Genomic DNA, 18254 nt, shown 5'->3' with positions numbered 1-18254 from the left:
GAGCTGGCAGTTGGAACATTGCCCTGTAAATTACTGAGCAGCATTTCCTGCTCACATTAAACAGGTGGCTGGACTTTCGTGATTCCTTCCTGGATTATTACCCTCAAATTCAGGGAGATAGATGTGGCTCTGTCAAATGGAAGTTTCATTCAATTTTATTTACGTTGTCCAAAAGATTAAGATCTATAATTTTTTTTCCTTTATATTTTAAGGAGAATTTTCCATGCCTAAGGTGCTGAACATCCAGCACTTGTGTGCTTCACAATCAAAATGAAGTAAATGGTTCTAGTGCCAGAGGGGTTCATTAAAGAACAGTAAACAACCAAATGAACAGAAATATGTATGAATGTAAAATGGCTGTATCAAACTATAGTACTTGTTCTTCTGTTCCATTGACAGTTTCTGGTAATGGCCATGGTTGACTAACCCCAATAAGGAAAATCCTGCCGGTGATGATCATGGAGCAGCCTCATTAGGCTGAGCAAGCAATAGCAGCACTTTACATTTCCATTGAAACATAAATTGCCTTTCTGCGATTAAGCAGTGAAGACAGATCCAGAACCTTTTTTACCTTGTCCTTTGAGGACTGAGAAGGAGAGGAGTTGATTGATCCTAAATATGTTGCTTTCTGTGTTGTTTCTCTTTGTGTCTTTTCAATGAAGAATTAAGACCCTTGTTCTTGATATTTCACAACAGTGTTCATGGACTGACTGTATGTATGGAATGCTGTAGGAATATTTCTTTTATTGAGTTGAAAAAGACTGCCTCTTTATTAAGACATGAACGACCACTTCTTTGGATTGGAACTTTTTAAAAGGTTGACAAAAGACAAATTCACGCCTCTGTTCTGTGTATGCTTGGATTAATTGAACACTTCCTTTTTAACCAACTGGTACTTATTAGTGTTAGTCTCCAAGAAAATAGGTGCTGTCAGTGTCTCAGCATGACATAGGAAGACAGAATGAATGCAAGTATTTCTTTGCCTTTAAAGTGATGCGAGTGTGAGTACGCATCACAACTTGAGAAGCAGCATTGGGAAGCCAGGGACTCAATGTATCCTGACTTCAGAAACCTGTAGAGTACACATATTTCCTGAGAGAAGGGAAGTTGAGAGCTAGAGAACTGTAGTGAAGCATAAGACAGATGCTCATGAGTGGATCTCGTCTTTGAGAAGACTCCTGCATCAAGCTTTCTGAGTGTTAAAGATTAATCTGAATTTTTTTGACATTTGGCTCAGAGGAATTATTTTCATAGAATAATATCATAGAATCGTAGAATGGCCTGGATTGAAAAGGATCATCTAGTTTCAACCCCCTGCTGTGTGCAGGGTCACTAACCACTAGACCAGGCTGCCCAGAGCCACATCCAGCCTGACCTTGACTTCCTTCAGGGATGGGACGTCCACAGCTGCCTCGGGCAACCTGTTCCAGTGTGTCACCACCCTCTTTGTGAAAAACTTCCTCCTAATATCTAACCTAAACCTCCTCTGTCTCAGGTTAAAACCTATTACAATTCACCCTCGTAAGCAACCTTTGCCCCTCCATTTGTGTGCTCCCTTCAAGTACTGGAAGGCCACAATGAGGTCTCCCCAGAGCCTTCTCTACTCCAAGCTGAACAATCCCAGTTCCCTCAACCTTTCCTCACAGGGCAGGTGCTCCAGCCTTCTGATCATCTTAACGGCCCTCCTCTGGAACTATTCTAAGAGCTCTACGTCCTTCCTGTGCTGGGAGCCCCAGGTCTGGATGCAGTATTGGGGCCTCACAAGAGCTGGGTAGAGGAGGACAATCACCTCCCTGTCTCTGCTGGCCACCCCTCTTTTAATTCAGCCCAGAACACAGTTGGCCTTCTGGGCTGCAGGTGTACACTGCTGGCTCATGTCCAGCTTCTCATCCACCAGGACCCCCATGTCTTTCTCAAGATGCTGCTCTCAAGGAGATCTTCCCCCGATTTGTATAAATACCTGGGATTGCCCCGACCCAAGTGCAACACCCTGTACTTGGCATTATTGAACCTCATTAGGTTCTCATGGGCACACTTCTCCAGCCCGTCCAGGTCCCTATGGATAGCTTCCCTTCCAATTATTGACTGCACCACTCAGCTTGATGTCGTCTGCAAACTTGCTGAGGGTTCATTTAGGCTTGCTTTATTTCTGCTATTATTAAGCTGTTTTGGAGTACTTATGATTTGGTAGAGATGGGGAAAAATTAGACAAATCATAATCATATATTGAATGTTTTTTCAGAGTGAGAGTGAGTGCAGCATGAGAGGTACATTTCTCAGGGCTTTCTTATCAAAGCAAGGGTCTGGCTAGTGAGAAATATGACACGAGGCAGGGACTTCATACTGCTTTTAGAGTTTGTATTTCTCTTTCCATGGCTAATGCTTTCTGGGTCATTCTTGCGTTTCTGTTGCTGGTGAGCAGGAGCTAGCAGTGAGCTGTATTACACTGTTTTCCTTCAAGGGGTAAATACAGTGAATCTGACCATGACTGTTATGAGATTAAACCAGGATAAAGAAATTTTAGCAGTGGGCTCTTTACATTCCTCCTGCTTTTGTTTAAATGTATATATAAAATGTAAATATAAATGTGATATCTTTGTACACTCAGAAATCTGAATTAAAATAACTCTTCATTGGTTTTAATAATAAGTCTCTAGTACAGCGAATAAAGTTTTATTTTCATCTGTAACACAGCACTTCTCAAGTTAAAAATCCTATTACAAGTGCTTTGATTGGTGTTACTTATAACATTAATGGTAACTCCGGGCCTTTGCAGTTAAACCATTGTTTTCTGTTTTGCTCCTTACAGGCAGTGCTGATAAATAACATCACAACAAACGAACGATTGATCCAGAGTCTACAAGGTAGGACATAATACCTCCCTGTATTGCTTTTTTCTTTTTTTTCTTTCTTTTTTTCTTTTTAAATATGCTGTTTTTAAGACTTGAGCTATTCCGGTGTCTTCTGAAAATGCTGCCTTTCTCCAAGCTGTGGGGAATGTGCAGGAGCTGCTGTGATTTCAATTCTGCATTTACATAGTTCTGGTTCAGTGAACTGTCAGTCTGCATATGCCTCAATACCAGAGGGATTTGTCTGTATACTTCTTGCTGTAGACTCCTGACCCTTATCTGCTAATGATATAAAAACAATGCGAAATAAAACTAGCTTATTGCACTTTTTATCACATATGCTTGCATTCCTCCCTGAGGTGGTATTTGGTCATGTATTTTAGCACCAAGATAATTAGCAAACTTGTATTAGACAAAAAAAAATATATAATCTAATTTGTTTCAATTCATGTTGGTGTTCCAAAATTGTTGTTAACAATGTATGCCCCCAGTAGTCTGAGAAAGAAATCTTAAGTTCTATTAACAAGCAAATATGTTGCCAGTTCTTCTGATGTCTTCATAGAAAGCTTTCTGTCAGGAGCCATTTATAATGATGAAGCATGATAGTGATGCTTCAGATATTTAAAAAAAATGTAGAGAATTCCAAATCATAGATTCCTGAGGAATGTAACAGTAAACTCTGTGTTACTCAGGAAAGAATTGTAAACACATCTTCTGGTAGCTAATTAATATGAATGCTATTTCATACCACATTCTGATAAATCTCTCTCTCTCCTATATCAGAAGGTTTCTGGGGCTGAAACCTAGGAGACAAAGAGTTTATAAACAAGCTAGAATATTCCTTGTGAAGAAAAGGAAATCAAAATCTACATTATGCAGCTTTTGTTATTCTATTCAGCTGAGAGGGTATTTGATCTTACTGAGTCCTTTCCATCTTTCATTTCATTTCATCTTTCAATTTAGCAATTGTCAGTGCATCTGCATGCAAAATGTAATGAACGTGAGAAATGGATAGAGCTAGTGTGCTTACAGTAAGGTTTGCTGTCTGATATATGTGTTGTAATATATCTAGGTAAATATATGTGTATATTTTAATATATATTTTAATTTTGTTATGATCAGAACACTTGAAAGAGTTACAGACAGAGTATGGAAAGCTGCAGCTAGATGTTTACCAGTTTCAGAAGAACCAGACTAACCTTCAGAGAAAATTCTCATATGACCTGTAAGTTCTATCTAAACAATGCTTCTGGAGTTGTAAGTGACTTGGTTATAACCCTAAGAATTCTAGTGACAGCTTTAGCACTATCAGTAGTTATACCATCTTAAGGTGGAAGTGACACCGCACACATCTTCTGAATTGCTCAGAGTTAATCTTGGAGAAGAGCACACACCTTGCATTGAACAGCATCTCCATATCCATAAACTTCTTCCATGCTTCTGGATGTTCCTTCCAGTGCAGGAGGAGAAGGGTAGCTATATTCTCAATTCAGAAATGGGGGGAACGGGATCATGAACAGGCTAAGCAATGAAGAAGTTTAAAAACTAAGATATAAAAATGCTTTTGAGAGGCTGTACCTCATGGAGTTGTTGGAGGGTCAAACAGGAAGCTTCTGTTAGAGTTATGGTTCTGCGGTGCATTTCATACTTAGTCATATTTTTTTTTGTTGAAATTTTTCACTGAATTGAAAGGCACAGGTTGATGAATAAAAGTACCTATCAGTGTCTGTACACTAACACGTATTTCTGCTATTTGAATTTATTGTAGGTTCTTTCTGTTTAGTAATGTTCTTGTCCCTCAGCTTCTCCCCTTTTGTGCTTAGGTATAGAAAACCAGCACACGTCTGTATACTCCTAGGATTTCCATCAGGCATACAATTGTAATATGTATTTTTTCCAACATTCAAATTTTTGTTAGATATAGTAGGAGTTTTGACTAAAAGCTCAACATGGCAATCAAAGAACCTGTATTTTGCAAGCCAAACTTGAAAATTCAAAATTCCCTTTTTTTTCTTCCCTTCTATCCCAACTACTTAAGAATTAAGGATTTGCTTTTGGGATACTTACGGATTGTCAGTTGATTATACAATTATTATTTTTTTTAAGGTGTTACTCTTTTAAAAGAGATGAATTGGATGTGTTGTATTGGTGGAACTCTAATAAGTAAGGACTTTTAACATAAAAGGAATTTGAAGAAATAAGTTTGTACCAACCTTTTATTAAGCTGCGTTACACTTACATGCCAACCAAGGTATTTTACCTCTCAAAGTACACTACATCATCGTGTGTGTTATGGATCATAACATAATTGGAACTCTTGGACATTTGTTCATCTTCTTTGCTGGTTAGATAAGAATGTATCTTCCTTGAGGGCTGAGGTCATCAAGAGTAAGTGAATTCATAAGTGCATGTATGTGCTGTACAGTTGTGCTCCACATGAGTAGAAATCGTTGAATTACTAGATTGATAAATGTGTGTAGAAAAGTGATACAAAATTACTGTAGTAAATCTGACATCTGAAAACTCAGGCTTATTGTCCATGAAATATTTTCAAGTACATCTCATTTCACTGAACAAGATTAGATCTGGAGGGATCAGCTGCAGGATCACAGCAAGCAGGGATTGAAGAGATAAAGTTATGGTGATGAAATCATACTGCTTGCATGGGTTTGCCAGGGTCAGCGTGGATGCCAACAGGACTGAACAGGGGTTAGGTAGTCAACTCATCTGCCTTCCATTAGTCTTAAGGCAGGTGCACCATATTCTGCTGTCTCTCCTTGGTAATCCACAAAAGCAGTTTTCTCAGATGAGGAGCTACACTATCTTCCTGAGGTTTGCTTAGTAGCACTTAAAAGTTCATTTATGGCAGGAAGGGATGCTAGATGTGTGGTACTTCCTTGGACTTGGAATTGTATGGATGAGAGTATGACACCTTGGATATCAAGTACATTTTGCCTAGCAAAAAAAGTCAAAAAAAGTATTGTTATAGAATTGAACTTTGCCTTTTTTCTTTTTTTTTTTTCAAGTACGCAAACTGCACATTTTTAGTCAGTTTGGCTGTTGTGCTGTAGAAAGCAGTGATAAAATTGTGCGTGCGTAATGCCTAAGAACAAAATTTAACTTAGGTGGTACAAAAAACACGTTTTTCTCAGGTTTCATCACAGCAGAATTATTTTTTGAATGAGTCTCATGTTTTCAGTTCAACAGGCAACAGAAAGCTGTGTTGCATGCAGGACTACTCAAGGTCCATCCGTTCTCTTCGTAAGCTTTTCTTCCCCTATGTCATACTGTGTTCCGCACAGCTGCCTCATCTGATTTGCTAGTCACTAGGTCTCAGAAGGGAATAGAAGATTGTAAGGTAATAAAATTAAAAAGATAATGAAGTAGGGGGGAGTGAAGGAACAAAGAAAATAATTTTACAAAATGAAATTTTAGGAGAGAGTTTTGAACATGGATAGAAGTTTGCAACTACTCACTTGTTCATGTTCTCTCCAGGTCACAGTGCATCAACCAGATGAAGGAATTAAAAGAACAATGTGAAGAAAGGATAAATGAGATATCAAAAAAAGACAGTGATGTACCACAAGTCAAAAAAAATAAGGACTTCTTAGAAGATTCAAAAAGAAGCACCCAGGTATGATAGGAGTATCTTGTCTTAAATCTTTTTCCTTGTAATTCTTAAGAGGTTCTCCTCCTTTTTGCTGTCTCCAGCTAAAATATTGTGTCTCATTAAACTTTTTAGTACTTTCATTTGCATCAGTTGAATGCTTCTGATTTATGTGAAATTGAGTGAACTTGGGGACAGAACAAGGCAGAGATCCTGGAGAGGTCTTTATTGTTCTCCTTATTACTGTCCTCTGAGACAGGCAGAATTTGAGAGGTGATAATGAGAGAATGAGAGTGGTTATAAGCCATTTCAAGAATATTTGTGTTGCTGAGCGTTGGCTCACAGCTCCTTTTGACTTTGTTGAAGGACTTTTTGTGTATTGCTTTGTGTATTGAAGTTATATGTTTAAAGATGAGGATAAATTTAGCATCAGTCACTTCAGAATAGCACAAAGCCTGAAGAACAATGCTATAGTCCACAGCTCTTTACTTGGGACTTTGGGGTTCAGCTGTTTATCGCAGTACTGTGAGTTTTCAGAGGAATACAGATTTCAGTCTTGTACAGCAGGAGTGAGAGTTTTGTTTTTTTTCTCGGAATGAAGGAGCTGCAGAAAGTGTTGCTGTATGTAACACAGTCTAGTGGAATAGCATGGGCTTGCCACAGGGGTTGGCCCTGTGCCAGCAGCAGTGGCTGTGTGCCCACACACTCTTTCTTCCTGAGCTGTGGAGGATGGAAGGAATGCTGAGAAAAATAAATTTCATATGATTGTGTTGTCTTGGCATGTAAATTATTGATACTACTTTAGTAAAGTAGGATTAAATCTGGGATAGGACTTGAGTAGTTAAGCTTGCCACAGATGGCCATGGAAACAGGCAGCAAAACCCCCAGATAAAGAGACAACTAGTATATTATACTTACAGTAATTTAATTTAATGTGCCTTTTCTTCAAGACCACAAGCACTTGTGACAGAAACTTTAACATGTGATTGCAGTAGAGACTATTTGAGTGGCCAGCTTTCACTGCAAAGGCAAAACAGTCTTGGTAGTACCTGCCTTGTGTTGTATGAGTGCTGCTAGAAGAATGAAGCATTAGAAACTGTGAATGCTATTCTTCTATCTCTGTAGAAGAAAGGGAAAAGTTCTTGTTTGTCTGAGTAATTTTTGTGAAGTGTCAGATAAACAAAAAAATAACAAGCCCATCATTTGGACACAGGCAGGGAGACTTCGTAGAGCAGATGTGTCTTGCTTGATTGGATGATGGAAAATACAAACCATTTATAAACTTCACATGGGAAAGAGCATACTAAAGAGATGGGCAAGTGAATTTCTGGTATTGTCTTGCATCAGATTCTCATTAACATTACTCATACCAGATGAGGTCTACTTACCAATTCCAGAAGCTAGGAAGTTTGGCTGAATTCCCTCTGCAGGACACCTGTATTCTTGTCCAACAAGTCTCATGTCTGAAGTCAGTGTTTTTTCAGAGTAGGCTGCAGGTTACCTGTCGTCCTTTTTATCTACAGATGGGTTGGCCCCAGCTCAAAGAACTACTGATAGAGCTTCAGGCAAAATAGTTACCTTGTGTTCCCTAATATCTATGGCAGTATTTCGTATGTCAGGTTGTAACTTTTTCAGTTATTTGTTTGCCCAATGATTGCAACTTTTGCATATGCAAAAGCTGAGTTATTTATCACTGCGTATGTTTTCAGCTGGAATGATTCCCATTTTTACAGATCACAGTGGCTCAGCTACTGTGATTTCTTTTTTTCATGCTGAGTTTCCGAAATGCACATGCTTATGTAATAGAAAGGTCAGTGTTAAAATAAATCAGAGAAAGAAGGTGGGTTGTTGGTTAGTTAATAAATACACAGCTATGCTTATAGTTCTGTCTTTTGAGTATTGATGTGTACTCCTAGGTTAAGAATATAAAATGTGTATATTAATTCATCTTTAACAAGTTTCAGTTATCTTTTCAGATAGAAGACCAACCACTTCAATTTGTAGCGTACACATGCTTTTATTTGACATCATCATTAAAAATTACTGAGTTGAACACTTAAGATAATACAGCTTAAGGCTTATTGCATGTCTAATTAAGGGCTGAATTGTTGCTATTAATTTCAGGCTTGATATTTTTACATAAGTATGTGTGCCCCAGCATAAACTGGAAAGTAGTCTTATCTTCAGTCTCTAGAGATTTGTACTGCAGAGACAGTTATGTCTAAAAAAACCAAGAGGAATATTTAAATATAGTACCTTTATGTTTTAATGAGTGAAGAAGGACAGACTTCTGAATACTCTTATCACAATAACTTTACTAAATCTTCTGTGGTAGTAATTACTTCTCAATCTGAGGTGTTAAATTGTTTATTGATGTTAGACTCAGAGGTGTTGACCCAAGGTCTTTAGATCTCCCTGGCTTTAACTTAGCTTAAGCAATTTCAAAATAGGCAAGTAATCAGTGACATATGCATCCTTTTCAACTTCAGTTTCTTGGTTATTCGATCACTTATTTCTGCAGATGTTTTACCAAATGACCACATGAAGATTTGGCAACCTAGTAACTTATTGACCTGCTTAGAACAATAAGCAGTTACAGTTTACTAACAGTTGGAACAGGAAGATTTTTGTGGATGGTATGACTTTCTACACCATAAAGTTGCTTACTGATTTGTGTAGTGCCAGCTATTTAAAAAGTCTCTCTCTGTAGGTCTGTATACTTTTCTCTCTGCATCTTTGGAAAGATGAATACATAGAATCATCATAGAATCACAGAATGGCCTTAAAGATCACCCAGTTCCAATTCCCTCTGCCATAAACATTCACCAGATCAGAGCTACACCCACCAGATCAGGCTTTCCAGGATCCCATCCAACCTGGCCCTGAATGCCTCCAGGGATGGGACTTTCACAGCTTCTCTAGGAAACTTGTGCCAGGGCCTCACTGCCCTCTGAGTATAGAACTTCTTTCTAACATCTCAGCTTAATCTCCCCTCTGTTAGTTTAAAGCCGTTATCCCTTGTCCTCCCACTATAAGACTGTTTAAAATGTTGGGCTCCCTCCTGCTTGTAAGCTCCCCTCAAGTACTGGAAGGCTGTAGAGAGTCTCCTTGGAGCCTTCTCTTTTTTGAGCTAAACAAGCCAGCTCCCTCATAGGTACTCTAGCCCTCTGATCATCTTAGCGGCCCTCCTCTGGACCCTTTCCTACAGCTCCACGTATTTGCTGGAAGCCCCAGGCCTGAACACAGTAGTGCAAGTGAGGCCTCAAAAGGGCAGAGCAGAAGGAGATAATGCCCTCTCTGTCCCTGCTGGTCACTTTTCTTTTGTTACAGCCCAGGATACTGTTGGCCTTCTGGACTACAGGTGCACAGTGCTGGCTCACGTCCAGCTTCTTGTCCTCTTGCAACCTGAATACTTGCTCTAAACTTTAATCAAGCTGGGCACATGTACACTGAACAAACTTTGTAGTCATTTGTCTGTCAAAAACAGACATTGTAGTCTGTTTTTGTTGTTGTTTGTTTGTTTGTTTTGTGCTGGTATAGGGCAACATGAGCTCCAGGCACATCTCATGTTCAGTTTTTATGTGAACTGAATTAACACATAGCTATTAAGAGTTAATATGAGTAAAGACCACATAGAGAATTGTAATTATTTAGTTGAAAGATCTTTAGGTTGGTGGATAATGATTCTATGATTCTGTGACATCTTAACCATTAATCTTTAATCATATCTCACAGGTCAGAGTCCAAGGCCAGTCAAGTACCAGTATTCAGTACATCCTTAAGTTTGGTCTTCCTAATAATGTTGTCTAGTTGTTGATATTTTGTTTTTGTTTCCTTCTCTAAAACCTACATTCAACATTTATTCCAGTTCTGTACAGCAATGATTGGCTGATTATGTCCAAACTCAGTTTACCTGTTCCTGCACTAGCAGTAGTAATACCATCTGTTTTTATTGCTCTGCTGTCCCTGGTGTGGTAGCAGGGGTACCGTAGAGAAATATGTGATGCTATGGTTCTGTGACCCTTGATGAATAACAGGAAACACTAACCAAGAACAGTATTCTCAGCTGCAATTAGACAGAAAAAAAGGTGTTAGATTTTTGTAGTGTTATTGTGCTGTTACATAGAAGCATTGCTGCCTATTCAGGATTGTATGGTACTTCCATCACCACTAAAAATTTCAGGTCAGTTATTTGAGTGTGTTTAGATTTCTTTTCCTCCACTGAATTCTGACTAAATTTCACCTTCCAAATCCAGGACTGAGTGTTCAAAGCAATATATGTCTGTGTGCATTCACTTTACAGGCTGATGGTCAGTTGTCAGCTCCGAAACAACCTGAGTTCAAGCAGACTGATTTGGAACAGCAGAGAGCCAATGAAGATGTGCCAAAAGCAGTGCCTACAGTGAAAAGGACAAATGCTCTGCAGCCTAATGGTGAGATAAAATCATTGATATCTTAGGAACTTGAGTAAGAAAGTTTGCAACTTAACTGAGCACTAAAAATATTTTTGTATCCAAGAAGGAAAAAAATGACAGCAGTGGACTGAATTATAATAAACTGTCCTTTAACTGCAGTAATTTGTCCAAGTGTTTTTTTATTACTGCCACTTCTGCTAGTTCAGCTATATTGAAATTGATGTATTGCTTCTAAAGCAAAATAAAAATGCTTGTAATCACTCGTTTACTGTTGAGAAAATATTTTGCTTTTGCATGCAAAAGTTTTTAAGTATGTTTTAAATTTACTTGTTTAGTAAGTTTGGTACCTCTAGCCCACTCCCCTCCCTATCAAATACCTGAAAGTTTGGCATTAGGCAAACACATTCCTGTGCTTTCTGTGTTGTCATTGAGCAAAGTGACAGTAAGAGAAATCAGAGATCAGATCAGGTAAGCCATGGTTGTTTTTGGCATTCAACTCTCACAATCTATTGACTTGAATGGATGTCTCAGTGCACTAGTCTCACAAAGTACTGTGCATGTGAGAAATCCAACTTTCTATTAAATTACTCTTTTGTGCTATCTTTAATAGCAGGCTTAGGGGTAGTTTTAGAGAACTAGCAATTCACAGCAACAACTCCGTTTAGTTTATTCAGGTGAGTTTTATCCTGGCATTTTTAAGCTAAAAGTGCAGATATGTGATGTGGTAATGCCTGCTGAAAGCAGCAGCCCACCTCTGCATTCTCTCCACACCTAAAAGTGAGAACAGGCTTCATTTACTTGAAAGTCTGCCCATGTATCCACTGTGTCCTGAGCTACCTTTGAACACCTGATCTGTTATATTGTTAATAACAACGTACAATGCTTAGAAATCTGATGCTTACATACAACACTGGAAGTTTTAATAGAGCACTGCTCTGTTTCACCTACCTAATTTTACCATTATTTTTTAACTCCACATACAAACATTTAAGTAGGTAGCAGCGTGAATCTGGTGATGTTGGACGCTGGACTTTGTAGGTTTTATACTTTAGCTTTCATACTCAAAAAGTATGGACTGTCTTCAGTCTTTCTCTTTGAATCTGATGTGATTGAAAGAAAAATAAGAATGGAATGTGAAAAATGAAGCAACGTTTATTCAAGGTTTTTAACATATGCTGCTACTGATTTTTTTTTTCTTTTTTTTTTTTTTTTTAATTTGGAATCATCAATATAATTCACAGAAAGAGCAAATGGCCTTGCTGCCATCAGAAAAGAGGACTCCAAAGCAGAGGAGGAGAAGCTCTCCATTGAACTGAAACGCCCACAGGGTTTGGCTATGGCTGGCACAGGCCATAAGGAGATGCCCCCTGAGTCAGAGAAAGAACTGAATCCAGCTGAAGATGGAAAAAACATAGCTGAGCAAGAGGCACCACAGCCAGCTGCACAACAGATTGCTGACGAGGAGGTGGAGAGGGAGCAGCTCCTCAACTATGATGCTAAGCAGAGTGACTCGCCTCCTGGACAGGCTGGTTAGTAACACCTTGCACACTGAAAGAAAGGGAATAAAGGGCATCATTTCTGAAATAGTGGTGGAGGTTAGCTAGACTTAATGCAAGGCTTCGTAAGTGAGAGGCTAAAGATCAATCCTCAGCACTCCTTCACAGTCAAGTGGATAATGACTGAGGTTTCTGTTTGTGCAATGTGGAGCTTCCAGTCTGGATTCCCGTGCGTCACTTTTCTAGCTGTTCTGTCCTTCTCTCCATTGTCTGCACAAGGCAGACAATGTGGGGACTTCACTCTCAGAAACCTTTCAGTATTGGGACTTAGTAAGAATATGACATGTTTGGAAAGGATGCAACATACTGTGCATACAAAGCATTGATGGATAGAATATTTTGTAGATTGTCAGTTTATAGCTACCCATTTCAAAATATGTTGGCATGAACAAACCTTTGCTTGAGACTTCAGGTATCTGAAGTTTATTATTGCGAGTCAGCAAAACTGCAAATTGGAAGTTACTGGCAAAGGTGCCAGTTTTTTGGTTCTACCATGTGTGACCATGTCTGTACCATGCTGAGTATTGATGTGATGTCTAAATCTGACCAGAATCTGGACCAGGCAACTTGAGGAACTCCATCTTAGGTGGGCTTTAATTCATGTGTGCAGGCTGGTGCTCCTAACATTGTGGTTATTAGCAACTTTTCCACGGAACAAAGTAGAATTTTCTGATGCAGTAGAAGCTTGCAGCGCTATGAAGGATCAGTTTCTTGCTATTTCCGTACTTATTCCAGCTTGTCTTCCATCTTCCACCAGATTATCCTAATTACCTCACTACCAGCTCTTCTGAATGGGGAAATGTGTACGCTCCTTGTGTATTGATGCAAAGCAGAATCAGTAGCATGGACAGTAAACAAGAAGTAGTACTCTTTATGTTCTATAATCCAATGAATGCATTTATATAATGCATTATTATATGATATTAGTAGAGTAGATAATTTGGCAAGGATAAGTAATCTGTCTCATCTGCACTGCCAAAGTAACACTTTTCCAACTGCACCAAAAAGATACGTACCAGAGCAGGCAGTTCTCCAATGAGATGTGACTATACAAGCCAAATGTTTCATTTTAACTGAGGTATAGAAAACCAGATAGCGAAATCATCCAACAACTAGTGCAGGAGAAAGCCCTGCAGTGCAGCCTGTGGAAGGTCAGAGTTCTCTGAATCCAGGAACAGCACAATATTCTTTAGGCTTGATTGTTCAGCAAAAATAATATACCTTATGGTGTGGATTCCTTTGGTTGTAAGGAAGCAGAAGTGGACTTCTTCTACATTCTATAAGCATTCTCTGTTTTTCATTTAAAGCTAGTTTTAAAAGCTTGAGACAGTTAGGTCTATTACTGGAAAGTATTTTTGATGTTTTAAACGTGTACAATATAATGCTAAAATTTTTCAAGCCTTCCTCTAATCAGTTGTTGTTTAGGGTTCTCCTTCTTGAGAACCAGAGACTCTTCTCTTAACTGATCATTATGGTTTCTCTGCCTGACTAACTGAAAAAGTAAAGGTAGGGTTCTTGCAGTCAGAAGTAATTTTCTTCTGAACAATCTATACTAAGAAATTTTAAGGTAGTGAAATTTGCTCAAGATGAAGCCATGTGGGGCAGGACAGTGTCAGAGTGAAGAAAATCATTTATAGAAAACCATTTTAAGGCCAAGTTAGTATATTCATATATTCATTTCATGCCATCTTCAAAGCTTTATCCACAAGCCAAAATAAGGAGGGGGTATCTGAGATGCCTTTCAAAGGAAGTGTTAACGCATTTAAAAGCAACACCATAGTCAGGTTTTCAGTATAATCTTCAAGTCTTACTCTTCTTTAGATGTCACTTAATGTATTGTGAAATTGCTTAATGCTTTTCTTTTGTCCACTTACATGCTGGCTGAACTTTGTTACACTTCCAATTCCCAAAGATTATTATCTAGCTCTTAATACAATGTTGACAGCAAAGGTTTTCTATTCTGAAGGAAAGATATTAAAACTCACTCTCTAAACAGAAACTCACTCACCAGCAAAATAAATTATATCATAGATTCTTTTGCAGTACTTATCTTTGCTGTGTAAAACAAATTAACTGTAATGTTTTTCCAGACCAACAAGCACGTGAAGCACTGAATGAAGACAAAGATGTTGACTACAATTTAGATGAGAATGAAGCTGAATCAGAAACAGACAAGCAAGCTGCACTTGCAGGCATTGAAACTGGTAAATAAACAAAGAATATTTTACTTGAAGCAGTATATGCTGCAAAGTACTATGATGATATTTTGAGTTTTATACTTTAACAGGTTCAGATAGGTAATTCCTCTTTCTTAGCCAGTTTTCCCTACTGTTGAGTATGATGTGTTGTTACATAGCATTACTGAAGCTACTTTTTAGTAAATGGTGGAGAGGGGGAGTATGTGCAGCTTTACTGTTCAGCACTAACAGTCCCTTCAAAATTTTCTGGACCTATCACTCCTGAGTCTTAAAGAGATTTCTGTACCTTTTTCTTTCTTCCTTATTAGGTCAAAATTCTCAAGAAAAAATATGAAGAACCACTTGACCAAACTGGAACACAGAGGCTGTGAACAAGGGAAATTCATGATGCATCTTAATCAACTCTTCCTGTAAACGCAGCAATGGCCAGAGCAAAGTGATTTAAGAATGTTTGATTATCTTTTTGAGGCTTTGATAAAGGCTCAAATGAAGTAGTTTGTTGTGAAGTTTTAGTACGGTTTCGGGGTGAAAAAATTATATATCTCAAGGCTTGTTTTAAGGCAGTGTGACCTCTGCAATGAGACTTTTCTTCCTCCTGATTATAAAATAAAAAACAGCTAACAAGCACCGTAGTAACTTTGAAGTCAGCTGACATGTATAGTCATGCTACAATAACATTATGCATGGACTGGTGGTAGGTGGGAAAGAGTCCTCTGGCAAAGATGAAATTTTCTCCTGAGCAGTGCAGTAGAGAAATCCTCATCTTAGTTTTAAGAGTGAGGAGCTAACTTACTTTGGCAAAATACGGGAAACATGAAAAATGTCCTGTGCTGCAGTCTGCTCTCATGCCACTTCTGACATTATTTTACTGCAATGTGGATGGAACTCAGAGAGGATGATTGTAATTCTGAGATATGACATGGCATTATATATTTTCCTTTATTTCATAAATGAAACTTCTAGCTTACATAATCTGTACCAGGAATGAATAGCTGTCCTGGTTTTATTCCTAGGTTTTCTGTTAAAAATAGATTCTAGTAATAGAATATTCTTAAGAGATTAGCAGGAGCGTTTCCTGAAAGCCTTACTGGATGTCTCTTCACAAAATTAGAGGTGCCACTAGCTTATGCAGAGATCAGTCAGACTGACTTCTGAACTTGTGATGTGATAGGCCTTCGGCAGGGTTGTGCTACTTCTGTCATCCCTCTGCTGAAACAGTATCTTTCACTGAAGAGTAGAAAGGAAATGCCTGCCTTATGGAGTAGCAGATTCAGCTGTCAAAAAATGTCTTCTCTGATGGACTTTTGAAGAAGGCGGACCAGGTTGTGCATTTTATTGCCCACAGTTGAAACAGTAGTTGATGTGATGTGCTGTGTTACACACAGCACTTATATTATCATGTTGTTGTTATTCTGTAGTCTTTGAATTTTCTGCAGCTTGTTGAACTAGTTCACTCTGGAGAGCCTAGAATATGCATGGCTGCCACTGAAACACCTTTTAACTTCAAATCTCACCTTTGTTGCTTGTAGCCAACTGTTTTGAAGATTGCATTTGTCTGCTTTTAAGACCAGCCCCCATGTTTGGAGCAGTCTCCATGAATATGAACCAACAGCCACATGATAGTATGGGAGAAGTCAGACACAAATGACTTCCCAACCAACAGTTTCATTTAAGAATACAGAAATTTATCATGGCTTTCTCTTAATGTACTTCATATCATAAAGTTATAGTGTATCATTCTTTAATGCGTTAGTTAACTACTCCTGTACCTTAAGATGCCTAAATGTGCAAATAGAGGGCTGGTTTGTTTGTTTGTTTTTTGTTTGTCATTCAGAGTTGTCATTTAGCAAAAGAAGCAGGAGCCATCAAATGGTTCACTGACAGACTTGCCAAGTGTGACATGAATTGAAAGAAGAACTACCCTCTGTTACTGAGTTACTTTCTACTGTGTATTATCACCATTTAAGTCAGATTTTACAGTGCTGGACTATTGCAGTCAGTAATAACAGTGAAAGCAAATATTTTTAAGCAGTAGAGGATATACGAGCATTTCTTCTAAATGACAGATGTTGAAAAACTTGGGGATATTTCTGTATTGCTGGTTCTTTTGCTTTATCTTTTGTAAAACATGGTATGCTTTGGCATCAGAATGTTTACATGTATTCAGAGTAGAGTGAGCATGATTTTAGGACTTAATCTGTAAACTGTTATTTAGCTGAGATTAAGTTAATCAGGAATTTCTGATTGCAGAACTGTACATTTTAACACTATGAAATGTACAGTGAAATGCTGTGTTCAAGTTGAACAAATACTTGAACTTGAAACTCCTAAAATCCTGAATAAAGCCCACAGTTCCTTAATGCAATTAATATATTGCCAGAGAATTCTTTTAGAATAGTTCAACTGCCTGACCACTTTCGGGCTAACAGAAAGTTAAAGCATATTACTGAGGGCATGCCCAAATTCTCTTGAACACTGACAGATATGGGGCACCAACAACCTGTCAAGGAACACTGTGGCAGAGTCCAACCACTCTTGGGGTTAGGAAATAGCTGGCAGCATTTCTGTACAGTGCCTAAAACCTGGCTGGGCTTCTTGGTAGCCAGATAGGTGGCGTCCTTCCTGTAAACACGACCTCCTTTATGCAAAGCACAATTGCTGTACCTCTTACAGTGGAAGGCTGAAAACCTGTGTCAAAGCAATGTTCATAAACATAGCAGAATAATGTCCTACTCTCAGTAGCTTCAAGTGCTACAAGAATGTACCTGGGGTCATAAATTTTTAATAGACAAGGGACTGTTGTGTCTACTATATGGAACTTTAAAGGACTTACTTAATGTAGTTGAACAAAACAATATTCACTTGGAACTGTGATTAACAAAATGTTTATCACCAATTTTTTTATGTGCATGAGGGTGGGGAAGCTGCTTGTCTAATTTTCCTGGGCTTAAATTCACACTTGTCCCCACTGTTTTTTACAAAGTCTGGTCCATTTAAGTATGCATTTTAAAATAAAGAGAGTCTTCTCTAATGTCTGTTACCTTATTCTGTACTGTTGATACACTTGTATTGTTAATGAAAATGGAAAAGATGATCATTCAAGTTTTTTGAGTTCTGTGAACATTGTGGAATTTACTTGGTGTCTCTCTTATTTGCTGCATCTTTTGGAGAAATACGGAAAGCTTTTCCTGAGCCACTGGTATGCAGTTAAAGATTTTGAAGACTGGAAGGATTTCTATAATTGCTTACAACAAGGTAGCAAAAGGTGAATTTTTAGTGGCCTACAGTACCACCAGTTGGACATTTCTGCAACTACATGTTCTGGCATTTCCGTTCCTCTGGCAATGATGTAGAAGCATTCAAGTAAATAAATCAACTATAAATCAAGATGATAAGCAAACATGAAGGGGTATGCAATCTCCTTTTTCACGTCTGTGCTAAGTGTGTGTTGAGGGTTGCTTATTCCATGAAGATTCAAATTGCTGGCAGACATGTGGGGTGTTCCAGTTCAATGTATTTTTGTTGTTTTCCTGTTCTAGCTTTCCAGTGCTGTTGCTTAGGCGATGGAGTGTGATTACTTCACAGGGCAAAGATAGATGATGAGAAACAGAAAGGAGTGTCCTACATGG

General features: G+C 38.4%; 1 protein-coding gene across 3 annotated transcripts in view; it reads left to right on the top strand.

Moving 5' to 3' along the window:
• GOLM1 (golgi membrane protein 1) overlaps positions 1-18025 on the top strand; it is a 34829-nt gene extending 16804 nt beyond the window's left edge. For all 3 annotated transcript variants that reach the window (XM_085213181.1, XM_085213182.1, XM_085213183.1), the window contains exons 5-11: positions 2810-2864; positions 3972-4074; positions 6345-6483; positions 10760-10889; positions 12113-12400; positions 14518-14631; positions 14934-18025. In XM_085213181.1, the coding sequence (XP_085069307.1) occupies positions 2810-2864; positions 3972-4074; positions 6345-6483; positions 10760-10889; positions 12113-12400; positions 14518-14631; positions 14934-14959 (855 nt within the window). In that variant the 3' untranslated portion in view covers positions 14960-18025. The remainder of the gene's footprint in view (positions 1-2809; positions 2865-3971; positions 4075-6344; positions 6484-10759; positions 10890-12112; positions 12401-14517; positions 14632-14933) is intronic.
• Positions 18026-18254: the final 229 nt, after the last annotated feature.

This window comes from Meleagris gallopavo, chromosome Z (assembly GCF_905368555.1).
Source record: "Meleagris gallopavo chromosome Z, MGAL_WU_HG_1.1, whole genome shotgun sequence".
NCBI classification, from domain to species: Eukaryota; Metazoa; Chordata; class Aves; order Galliformes; family Phasianidae; genus Meleagris; species Meleagris gallopavo.
This window is presented reverse-complemented; position numbering and strand designations above follow the sequence as displayed.